This window comes from Pangasianodon hypophthalmus, chromosome 15, assembly GCF_027358585.1.
Source record: "Pangasianodon hypophthalmus isolate fPanHyp1 chromosome 15, fPanHyp1.pri, whole genome shotgun sequence".
Classification (NCBI taxonomy): Eukaryota; Metazoa; Chordata; class Actinopteri; order Siluriformes; family Pangasiidae; genus Pangasianodon; species Pangasianodon hypophthalmus.
The window spans coordinates 2379506-2392500 of NC_069724.1; the positions used below are offsets into that span (position 1 = coordinate 2379506).

General features: G+C 42.0%; 1 protein-coding gene across 1 annotated transcript in view; it reads left to right on the forward strand.

Moving 5' to 3' along the window:
- The first annotated feature begins 1333 nt into the window (after nucleotides 1-1333).
- The window catches only part of siah2l (seven in absentia homolog 2 (Drosophila)-like), a 26991-nt gene continuing 15329 nt past the window's right edge, over nucleotides 1334-12995 (forward strand). The window contains exon 1 of the mRNA XM_026938719.3: nucleotides 1334-1903. Coding sequence (XP_026794520.3) covers nucleotides 1457-1903 — 447 coding nt within the window. The 5' untranslated portion in view covers nucleotides 1334-1456. The remainder of the gene's footprint in view (nucleotides 1904-12995) is intronic.

Below are 12995 nucleotides of genomic sequence, written 5' to 3' on the forward strand. Positions count from 1 at the left end.
GTGAACATGGGGAGAGCATGTGAAAGCATGTGTTAAGCTTACTGTATTTGTTAAAACACATTTGTAATGCCTTTATGATTATAATGTAAATAGCTTTTATAAAATGTAATATTGTCTTGTTAATTAGAGAGTATCGTAATATTTAATAAAACTACTTCAGACATGGTTAGGCAAAGAAGAGCAAGGTTCATCAAAAATACTGCAAACTTTGTCTGGTTTAGGAAAACAGCAGTGAGCTGATAAGAAACCGAAAGAGTCAGCTCTTACACCTGTCCAGTTTGGGTGAGTCTGTGTCCAGTGTAACGTCAGATTCCCGTTCTCACTGGAATCCGATGTGCTCTTCTGCTGTTGTAACCCATCTGCCTCAAGGTCTGATGTGTATTCAGTTTTGTTTCTGAGATGCTTTTCTGCTCACCATGGTTGTAAAGGGTGATTATTTGTGTTACTGTGTCCTTCCTGTGAGCTCGAACCGGTCTGATCGTGCTCCTCTGACCTCTCTATGGGTGAAAACAAAGCGTTTCCACCCATACAACTGCTTCTCACTGGATGGTTTTTGTTGTTTTTTTGCACCATTCTGTGTAAGCTCTACAGACCATTTTGTATGAAAATCGCAGATCAGCTGTTTCTGAAATACTTAAACCGACAACCGTGCCACGGTCAGAGACACTGAGATGTATGATGTGTACCTGACCATAATACTCATATGTGCTTATTGAACATCCCATTCCAGATTTAGTTATAATAACTTCCACTCTTCTGGGAAGGCATTCCACTAGATGTTGGAGCGTGGCTTTGGGGATTTGTGTTCATTCAGCTACAAGAGCATTAGTGATGTTGTGTGAGGAGGTCTGGGATGCAGTCGGTGTTCCAGTTCATCCCAAAGGTGTTCAGTGGGGTTGAGGTCAGGGCTCTGTGCAGGACTCTCGAGTTCTTCCACTCCAACCTTCACACACCATGTCTTCATGGAGCTCGCTTTGTGCACAGGAGCATTGTCATGCTGGAACAGGTTTGAGCCTCTTAGTTCCAGTGAAGGGAAACTGTAATGCCACAGCATACAGAGACATTCTATACAACTGTGTGCTTCCAACTTTGTGGCAACAGTTTGGAGAAGAACCTCATATGTGTGTGTGGAGTGATGGTGAATGTCAGGTGTCCACATACTTCTGGCCGTATGGTGTGTTTATTATATCCGTCTGAGAGATCAGGAGTAAATAACTTTCTTAGTACTACATGTCCCAAGTACATACATGTTACGTTGCCTCATCTGATTGGCTGAAAACACTTCCGTCACACAGACAGCGTTGCGTCTCGCTCTCAAACCGTGGCGGCCATGTTGTTTCTGCGGGGGTTTGGGGTGGGGGGGAATTTCTTGTCGGAAGACAGTGCGTCCGCTTACCGACGCTTCTATGTGTTGAACTCGCCGTTTTAACGCCTCGTAGCTTTTAACCGCTTCGCCATGAGCCGTCCGTCCTCAGCGGGTGGTGCGGCTGGAGGACTCGGAGCCGGCAAAGCGGGAGGAAACAAGCATGGAGGCTCGGGAGGAGGTGGAGGAGGAGGAGGAGGTGGTGGAGGAGCAGCAGCAGCGGCGGCGGCGGCAGCGGCGGCGGCGGCAGCAGCCGGGGTGTCGGGCTCAGTGGCCGGCTCGGTCCCCGCGGTGGCTGCCGTGGCCTTGCCACACTCCACCCTAGCCGGCCAGTCTGCGGAGCTCACAGCGCTGTTTGAGTGTCCCGTGTGCTTCGACTACGTGCTGCCGCCGATCCTGCAGTGCCAGGCCGGACACCTGGTGTGTAACCAGTGCCGACAGAAGCTGAGCTGCTGCCCGACATGCCGCGGGCCGCTCACCCCGAGCATCAGGAACCTGGCCATGGAGAAAGTCGCTTCCACGCTGCCGTTTCCTTGTAAGGTAAGAGCTGCTAAAAAAAAGAAAACTTTCTCCATGTTTATTTACACCATACGAGCCAAGAGAGTTCACCAGACCTGAGTTATAATAATAATAATAATAATAATAATAATAATAATAACTTGACTAGATGTCACATGTGTTCACTTCCTACATCCTCACCTGTGTTTCCTACACCAGCAGACAGGTGAGAGTAGTGTGTGATCCTACAGGTGTGTGCTGATCCAACAGGCATGGTGAACTTCTAAAGTTGCCCTGATTCCTCCTTTCTTTCCCCCTTTTCTTCCCCCTTTTCTTCATTATTGCCCCAAAACTGATATCCCAGCTCAGGGTATCAACTGATGCTGACCACTAACTTCTGTTTCTGGATTCTTCACCACATCAGAGGCACCGTGGAGTCTTTCCACCATCACACACATTCACCTCCTGAAATACATCAGCAGATTAGATTGGCAAACTTTTAAAATCCCATCTGATACCATTCCAGTGTTTCAGTCCTGGATTGATACCAGTTCTGCTCAGATGTGGGAGATCAAGATCATAATACAGACATATTTATATTCCATCACTATCACCATGTAAGCGTCGTAACGTCATCAACACACTCTTACGCTCATAAAAGCACGGCGGCTAGAAGGCTTGTTGTACAGAAGTAGTTGCTTGTTGTAAATCCACAACAGTTCTGTATCACCAGGAAGTCAGATATTATGTTTAGCAAAGATTTAAAAACAAAGATCTTTATTTTTTTTTTTTTAAAAAAAGTTCATGTCCCTGGTTGTCTCGTGCCTGATTTATCAGCATCAATCACTTAAAAGATAGTCCTTACTTTTCTGGAACCTTTGATCAAAATGCAGAGACATTTTCCAGATTTTAATTACTTGTTAAAAATGTCATCTCATGATTAGCGTTGGAAGATATGATGGAAATATTATATCATGATTCCTGAAGGCATTTCTATGATACATGATATAGTTTTGCTCGTAAACTTATAGCAATACAGTTTAAAAAACAAAACAAACAAAACTGTCATCTCAGTCTGTCGCTCCGTATGTACGTGTTGCATGTTGTAAAGTCACGTAGAAGACATTGTTCTTTTGTAAGCGCATTGTAGCGTCTCTGATTGCATCACTGCTGCATTAAAGTTGTATCCTCTCTGTGTTGCCACAGGACTCTGAAAGCTGATCGTGACACTCGGCCTGTGGGTAGTGTTTCTTTCTTCAGTACTGCTGATCTTACAGCCATCTAATACAGAAGATTCTTACTTAGAACTTTGCCCCCAGTTAGAAAGTTTCAGCTCGTCTGTAGGGGAAGACGTGGCAGATCCCCCCCCCCCCCCCCCCCCCCCCGTGTATATATAAAGTCAGTCTTTCAACAGATGTCGGGTCACAACTCGTTCACAGCTCCATACACATTCAGTTCCGCTGAAATACTGATCACCTCTTCTTTTAAAAAAATGCTCCTACTTGACAGATGCACAGATGTTCAGTTGATTTGATCGCCTTTCTAGATTGTGGTGCGGTTTACTCGCTGTCCCATTGAGTTATTGTTGCGCATAGTGGTCAAAAATGGGAGCGATCGCTAATAGAGGCCCACTGGGACAGGAATCACGCTGCACCACACTCAACCTAGGAATATTTTCAGTGGAGGAGGAGCAGCGGACAGGACACTTGAACCAGTTTAAAAATATTCGACATCCACAAAGTTTGGTAAAAAAAAACAGTTGGAATTGTATGTAATAATTTTCTGCAAGCAAAGGCAAAGTGTAAGCGCAGACAGTGTGTCTATGACGTACAGAACCATTTCTATTGTAAGATATACTGCAAAGATTGAGAGAGGGAAAGGGGGGGTTATGGGGTGGATAATTTCCGTACATCAGAAATGCGTACGCACCACAGTGACCTTGTTTCCCCACATACAGGCTGAGAAAAATGCGTCTCCCTTTTCCAATGCACAGTTCTTTTGGGCTAGTTTCAGGTGTTTGGGCTGTGAATGATATTAGCTCCTCCGTGTGAAGGGAAAGGCATCTGCTGTATCGAAAACTGTTAAACAAAGGTACGTCTGAATCTGGCAAACCATGTGGATGACTGAATGTTGTCGACTGTTAACTGTCTGTTATGGGGTTACTCTAAAACTTCACTAGATACTAGTCTATAGCATATGTACAAATGTGATAGCCTTTCGAATTCATTTTGTTTGAGGCTACGTCATGATTAATGTGATCCAGCGACGTCAGTATCTACGGTCACGAGGCGCTGCTGGTTAGAAACCTTCCTGACACTCAGCCTGGCACTCAGGGCTCTTGATAACGTGTATTACGTGTATATTTGCGTTCCTGCAGCCAGAAGCGATTCAGAGGTGTGTTGTGTAAATAAGACAGCCTTCCAGGAATAACCAGGTGCCACTTCTTTTTTAAGTATAAAAGGTTGGTTTGTGACATGAGGGTATTTCTGAGAATTTCGACAAGTCCATGACTTTGTGAAATGTGAACGCGTTGGCCGTCAGCAGGGAATGATTACAGTGAATGGATTCTACACAGGGAAGGTTGAAATGAAAACGGCTACTGACGCAAAATTTCATCCTCAGCACAAATGTCCAGCAGCTCATTCGCGTGCAAATCAAATTTCTCCTGCTCTTTTTATTTCTTGACTTCAGGTCACATAATTGTGAAGTGCCGTGTGTAGCTGCTGGTTTTCTGCAGTCTGACGTCAGAGCTTTGTGACAAGAACAGCACGAATGGATGGATCGTCAAGTAAATGAGTCTGAACAAATTTGATTTGGACTTTTTCAAGGCAGGCACTCAGTCTAAAAATCAGATTGAAGAAATCAATCAGATTTGCCCCTGCAGTTTGAGCACAGCCTCGGACCACAGTGTCTTGGCTGTTTATTTGGATGCTCAAGGGTGTGTTGGGAGTGTGTTGTTGTGTTGACCTTGATACAGATACCACCTGAAAGTACAGCGATGCTACGACTGAAACGGTAGAGAAAAAGTCCTGGAAATTTCATAATGACAAATTGATGTAATTGAAAATGCATAGCTTGGGACAGTAAGTACATGAAACTGAGCAATAAACTCTTCTTACGAGGAAATTAAGAGCATGATTTGAGTTGTCCTTACAATTATTTTTGGCTGTCGCATTGACACAAAGTAGTATGAACATAATTAAAAACATGGTTATACTGTAAAATACCTGATGGAGAACATTATCACAGCGTGATGAGTAAAATAAAAAATTGTTAGACTGATTAGATTGTGTGATGAACTTCATGTTTGGGAAGTTGATTGTGAAATCGAATGCTGTTGGTATATTATCATTACAATGATAATGGCAATGTTTCATGTCGTAACATTCCTGATAAACACTGTTACATGTGAGTTCTTTTTCGGATTTGGAGCCATTTGAGCCCAGAGTTTGGTACGATTGGTGAAGTGTGAACGCTGTTTTTGAGCCCGGGAGCAGTCCAGATATCCGACCCCCACCCTGGTCCTGTTGAAAACGCTAGTCTGGGGTTCTGAACGGTCTGCATAAGGTGTGGACGCTATCCGCGTACAGGGCCGCACGCCAAGTCACGTGATTTAACTTAAAACTTCCTGTTTCTACTTTCATGATCCTGGGCAAAGGGTTGATATGATTATTGATATGTTAACCCAGACTCTTTTAGAACTGGAGAGGGTTAAAGAGCTCACCTCTGTGGTGCAAATGCTTGCAACGTGGGCATCACAAAAGGTCATTCAACCTGCACAGCTGAACATCATCTCACACGAGACTGGTTCCTCACTCGTAGGTATTCCTACACGACGGCATCCAAAAAGTGGTTTTCTTCGCCGCTCGAGTGTTATTACTACATGGAAATAATAATAATAATTTAAAAAATCAGCAAACAGATGAACCTAGCTGCAAAATGAGTTATGGAATTGCGCAATCGAGCTCTGTTTCGGGAGGAATTCTTGTGTGTGAGCGCAAACCTGCAATTATGAGCCACGCCCCCAAACAAGCCCAGAGTGGAGTATTTGGGCTAAGGGTGAAAACGCCCTAAGCCTGGTTTACGTGTATAGCAGCTTTCATGCACAGAGGCCAATCAAAGTGATGTACATAAACAGAAAAGATGAATAACAATGAAGTAATAAGGTAATATATTAAAATAGAATAAAAGTGAGGATAATAAGTAAGGAATAAAACATGACGGGACATGCTGCTGTAGGAAAATAATCAACGATAATGTGGTCCGCTTTTCACTGGAAAACGCAAACTGCATGAAGAATTTCCCGTTGTGGAACAGTTACAAAGCACTGACACTGGAGACTCCTTCCCTAAATGTCACATAAACATCTCCTAACAGAAACTTAAGCATGTCGACAGTTCTGTTTTTCTTTCTATATGTTAAAGGACGTGTTTTTGTTTCTCTGTTTATTATTAGGGTTAGTTTATGTGGAGTGTTTGAATTGTGAACGAACCGTTGCTGTAGAAATGACGACATACTAGGACTAGTGCTTGAATATCAACCCGTGATTTGAATTACTGCTGGCACTGCTGTCAGATCTGCTGTTCGAGATAAATTAGCGCACCAGTCAGGTTTGATAATACCTGAAAAGCTACTTGAAAAGCCGGACACTCCATTTAGACGAGGATTGGTTATCCTGTTTCAGCAGCATGTATTCTGCTCAGACACCAGGTCAATACGGTGCACACTCTTCTTCATTCATGCTCGAGCTCGTGAAGACAAATGGCTTTTCACGTCAATCTGTGAAGTGCGCAGAACTCGCACAAAGCTCGCCGCTCTCTCTCTGCCAGTTAGAAAAAAAAACAAAACAGGGGATTAATGAGAAAACCTGTAATGTTTTTACGCATGAGCTGGATCAAAAGCCCATCTTAACACCGTGCCCTCAGCATTTTTTTCCAATTCCCTCTACCCAATCACAACGCCTCCCTCGTAATATCACTGAGCTCTGGATTCTCCTCGGCTGTAATTAATTTCACAGATGAGTTGCTGGGAGGGCGACTCGCTCGCTGACGTGCAGCCGCAGGTGTGTATGGGTGTTCCAGTTTCAGCAGGGCCATGTGATTCACTTCAGTAGAATGCTTTGGGATGAACGAGTGAGCCCTTCCTCCGTCGTTGGAAGTTTCGTGAAGAAAGAACTACCGTTGAACTCTGAGCATAATGCCACCACGTGGCTAAATAATATTTATACCCCTTTTCCATTGTTGGGAAAGTGACAGTGATGCCGTTAGAGCTTTTTTACATCATTGTATGTAGTGTGTTCTGTTCTTTGCAGGCTTCAGTAGGACTACCTGGATATTTAGATAGAAACCAAAGTGGTAGCTCATGTAGCTAATGTAATAACGTATAACCAGTAAGGTTGTAACGTGTCAGTGATTTTTTTTAATCGATGCATTGATTAAAATCAAAAGGCGATGATTAAAATGAATCATACGTCATATCGTAGCAGCTTTACGTGGCCAGGCTCAAGGCTGACTGCTTTACGTAGCGAGGCGCGAGGCTGACCGCTTTATGTAGGGAGGCGCGAGGCTGACCGCTTTACATAGGGAGGCGCGAGGTGCGAGGCTGACCGCTTTACGTAGGGAGGCGCGAGGCTGACAGCTTTATGTGTACAGGCGCGAGGCTGACCGCTTTACGTAGCGAGGCGCGAGGCTGACAGCTTTACGTAGCGAGGTGCGAGGCTGACCGCTTTACGTGTACAGGTGCGAGGCTGACCGCTTTACGTGTACAGGCGCGAGGCTGACCGCTTTACGTGTACAGGCGCGAGGCTGACCGCTTTACGTGTACAGGTGCGAGGCTGACCGCTTTACGTAGCGAGGCGCGAGGCTGACCGCTTTACGTAGGGAGGCGCGAGGCTGACCGCTTTACGTAGGGAGGCGCGAGGCTGACAGCTTTACGTGTACAGGCGCGAGGCTGACCGCTTTACGTAGCGAGGCGCGAGGTGCGAGGCTGACCGCTTTACGTGTACAGGCGCGAGGCTGACCGCTTTATGTGTACAGGCGCGAGGCTGACAGCTTTACGTAGCGAGGCGCGAGGCTGACAGCTTTACGTGTACAGGCGCGAGGCTGACCGCTTTACGTAGCGAGGCGCGAGGTGCGAGGCTGACCGCTTTACGTGTACAGGTGCGAGGCTGACCGCTTTATGTGTACAGGTGCGAGGCTGACCGCTTTATGTGTACAGGTGCGAGGCTGACCGCTTTACGTAGCGAGGCGCGAGGCTGACCGCTTTACGTCGCCTCTTCATGTTCCTCTACATCAGGGCTGTGTGCTCTAGCAGCTTGTTTCTCCACCAGAGCCGAATGGAAGGAGCCAGGAAAAGGCTGTGAGCTTTTCAACACTCTGGTCGCTGCAGCCAGAGTGGCTAATTAATTGCCTTGGCTAAATGGCTGTAATGAAGCGTTTAGTCTTGGGGCCTGAGTGGAGTAGGTAGGAGTAGCTGCGTGATGCGACAGTATAATATACATATTGTGATAAATTGTCACTTTTCTGTGATACCATACCATGTCTATTTAAAAGTTTTTTTTTTTTATTAAAAAAATTACACTTAACTATTGGTTTGAATCTTTTTTTGGCTTTCTTAGTGGGCAGTAAATAAAATTCCTCAGCTGTTTTTTTTTTATTTTTTTATTTTTAAATGCAACACTGCTGTTCTGCTGTCCGTTTACCAAACCTATATCTTATTATCGATATATATCGTATCGTAGAAATGTCTTAAAATATTGTGATATGATATTTTCTTCATATCACCCAGCCCTCTAATGTTCACGTGATCTTTGTGTGTGTTGCGGATGTTGTGATTCAGCTTGGATCTTCATAAAACAGAAAAGAATTTTGCACCTAAAGCACTAGGACTGGGCGATGTGCTGGAAAATATTATTTCATGATTTTTGAGGACATTTCTATAATATTACATGATATGTATCATGATATGTACCTGTTTAATTATTTACACAATGTGTACAGAACATAAAAAAAAAAAAAAAATTAAAAAAAGGAGGAAGTTTTTTTTTATTTTACAAAAACAATTTAACATTTTACTATTTTAAAGATTAAGTACTGACATTAAATCAGCTGCTTCCAGTCAGTTTATAATTAAATTAAATTTAAAAAAAAAATCAAGAAATTATAGTATAAAAGAAAAGCAAGCATAATAGCAACATAGATTGTATCATAGTTTATCTCGATATTGATTATATCGTCATATTGCCCACCCCTATAAAGCTCCACATGCTGATCTTGCTGTTTGTACTTTAGTTAACGTAAACTCAGTCCTAACACTCACAATTTATCTTGTTTTTTCCAGAAAACATCATGAATAGGTTTACACTCTTTGGTGGTTCAGGTGTTCCCTTAGTGGCTTTTCCACATCTTACCTGTTCCACATGGCGCACAGATCAGCATTTAAATCATAGGAGAGAAGCTTGAAGGGAAGCCGATTTGGATTAATGGCCCTGGTCAATTGGCTCTTGCTCTCTCCTTTTTTTTTTTTTTTTTGTTCCCTTCTCCTTTGTCTTTCTCTCAATCGTCCCTGACCAGCTGCGCCTCAGCCCGCTGCCTGTTGTGTTAAAGGATCTTTCTAATCGGAAACCATTTTGAGTGATGGAGCCTGAAACAGTGAAAGCGCAGTCGGAGACAGAAATCAGGGGCAATTGTGGCTCTCGACGGCTCCCGAGGGATCAGCCTGGAAAGCGAGATGCAGTTAGTCACAACGGGGTTCATTCGGATAAGAGCGCAGTTCGGCCGTGTTCTGCCGTCGCGCGTGGAGAATGATGTTGAAGATGATATTTGCGGTCGGACTGAACGCTGTGAGGCGCTCGGAGGGAGGTCTCAGTGGGATCTGTTGTAGATAACTAACACTGCGTTTTCTTGTAGAGATTAAGGCTGTGTGACGTCGCTGAAATGTGTAGCGATGGTGCTGATCTGATACTCGGGATAAAATGGTGGAACTGATATCAGAGGGAAAAAAGAGCAAATTCAGTCCCATCGTGTGGAACAAGTGGAAATGTTTACATATAAAGACACAGGACTGTTTTTTTTTTGTTATATTTAAACTTTTTTATTTTATTATTTATTGTATACCACACTATGGTTGAATTCTCAAATCTGATTGGTCAGTAGGTGTGCATTATTTCCGTATAACAGCAGAGGTAGTTCCGGCTGTAACATGAATGATAGGTTGATATTAATGCGCTCGTTTTTATATGGTATCGTTTCCATAGTAACAGCTTGTACACAGGGACTTGTACTGCAGATGCTCCGCATGTTGTTAACAAATTAAAACTTAATCATTGATGTGGTGACATTTTTTTAGGAGACATTTATTTAACATTTTTGGAAGGAGACTCCAGTGTCAAAATACGTGACATATTGCTCATTAATAAGTAAAAAATTTTAATCTTTGGCAAATGACTGTGCTATAAGCAGAATAACACACTCCAGACCGTGTGGTTATGCAGCTTGTCATTCTTCTGAGAAACCGGAAAATGTAAACTGCTCTGTCCTGAAGACTTTCCTGTGCTGATAAACTTCGCAAAGCGCCATAAATTCCATAAATTTTAAGTAAATGTCTCCTAACAAACGTCACCACATCATCGATTACAGGCAGTTTATTATTAATCTTAGATTATGTGGAGCGTCTGCTGTAGAAGTTCATGTGAATGAGCTGTTACTATAGAAACGATAATGTGTTAGAGCAATCGCATTACTATTAACATATCGTTCATGTTACAGCCGGAGCTACCCGCGCTGTTCTACAGAAATACTGCACAGCTTCTGACCAATCAGAGACGAGCATTCAGCCACGCTGTGGTATGATGTCGTATTACTGCCCGGTCTGTCATGTTATTACCGTGTAACTAATTTTTGTGTGAAAGAATTTATCCGAAAAAACAAAGCTGCGGCTTTGTACAAGTTGTGTTTTTAGCTATTTTTTCCCTGTATTTTTTTTTTTTTTTTTTTTAAAGTGCTTCATGTAAAAAAAAATAAATAAAAAAAATGAAAACAGCATAAAATAAAAGCATAGTAGTACATATATGTCAGATAAGTACCGGTATCAGATTGTACACAAGGTTTCAGAGACAGGATCGGAAAAGGAAAAGTGGTATTGCGTCATCTCTAATGATATCATGGTATCTTTTTCTTTTGATTTAAATTTCGATTAAACAAGTGAAGTCACAGGAAGTCGTGATGCTACAGTCCGTGAGTGTGAAATAGTTCCTGTTCCTAATATTAAATTAACATTATTCAGCTGTCAGTAACGGGGTTCGGCGATATGACAATATAATCATGATAAATACATAAATAGAAATTTTGTAATGTTTTTTTTTATTATTATTTAAATGATTTGATGGTGTATGAAACTGTATGAATCTTTAAAATTGTAAAAAATTATTGTCAGATTTTCTTTTGTTAATTATTTTTGTATACATTTTATAAATGAATCAAACTAATTTTAAGTTGTTTTTTTTCTTTGTTAGCAATCCTACCCCTGAATCATGATGCATATCGTGTCTCACAGAAATGTCTCGAGTTTACTTTAGATGTCTGAAACTACCATGTGATATTTCTGTCATATCGCCTAGCCCTGGTCGAAACCCGTAATCTCCAGTAATCACCTTTAGACCAACTGCAACGCATAAACAGTGGTCTTGCCTCCATGCAGCAAATTTTTATTATTATTTACATATTTTTAATGTGTGCTACTTGTGCACAGTGGTGGAAAAAAACACTTCACGGTGTGGAGAAATGAAAACACTTTATACTCCTCTCACACCCCCGTCTTCATTTGAAGTGTATTTTTTTGTTGGTCTTGTGCCTCCTGTGTGAAATTGTATAATGAATAGGGAGTGGGCTAAATGGATTGAGGCAGATTGTGAGAACGACGTACAAAATCTCTAGTGGGTTTCTGGTGACACTAACGGAGTCTCGGATGCTCCTCCACTTTTATTTAATTTCATTTTAATTCATTCATTTTTTATTTAATTTTTTAAAAAAATGATTACATTTTAAATGTTATTTTATTTTTATTTAATTTTTAATTGTATTTTTATTTGATTACATTTTATTTTAATTTATCTTGGCTTTTTTTTTTTTTTAATTTGATTTTGTTTTTTTTTGTTTTTTTCCCTCAACATCTGCTCCACTTGAAGACCGAGAGGATGGGGGAAGAGAAAATAATTTCAGAACACGTGTGCATATGTGCATAAGTGCATGTTTAGCCTTCTGGAGGTGTGTGCGTGTTTGTCTTGGAGTGTGTGTGTTGGCGAGCTGCCAGTCTCTCCCCATCTCCTAGCGAAGTCCTTGGAGTGAGTGGTGATGTGATTGACAGCTGGCTGCTCTGTTTGAGGTGCGTTACAGGCAGAACCGGAGCTGCCTAGAAGCCGGATGATAGCGTCTGCACTTTAGATTGCTTTCAGGTATTGATCGTGCCTGGGAGTCGTATAAAATATGCAGCTCTCTGTATAAATTTGTACATTTATTTGTGCATTAGAGGGAGTTTTTTTTTTTTTTAAGGATGACATGTTGAGTGGAGAATAGGAAAAATTAGGCTTATGGAACCGATAGCCTGAAAAAAGACAGGAAAACATTTTCAGGAAAAAGCAATTCAGGTTTAAAGAGATTAGGGGGGTGTGTGTGTGTTAGTAATATTACCGGCTGTGTAGTCGGGAACTGCTTGGTGGCAGTGGCAATCGCTTAAACTCAGCTGGATGGTGGATTTTTAGAAAAAGTACATTTTCAATAAAATTATTTTACAAATCGGTTGTCTAATGTCTACATGCCTGACATTCTCACTCTTGATCTGCTGCACAAAGTGTTTGAATGCCTTTTTTTTTTTTAAAGACCATTTTTGTCCAATTTTTTGGCGGCATCCCTAATTTCCCCTAACATTAATGTTTAATATATACTTGTCTAACTCTAGCCAAGTTGAACATAGACTAATAGCATTTATTTCATATTAATGAACTCAGAACATGCTCCATTTACCATGACAAAGTGAGAGAGATGAGGAGAAGGGGGGCTGGGCTTCTAGTTAATATCAGAGTTGGAAAGTCTTGAGCAAATCATGCCAGATTCATACGTCCATTGACTCATCTCTTGTT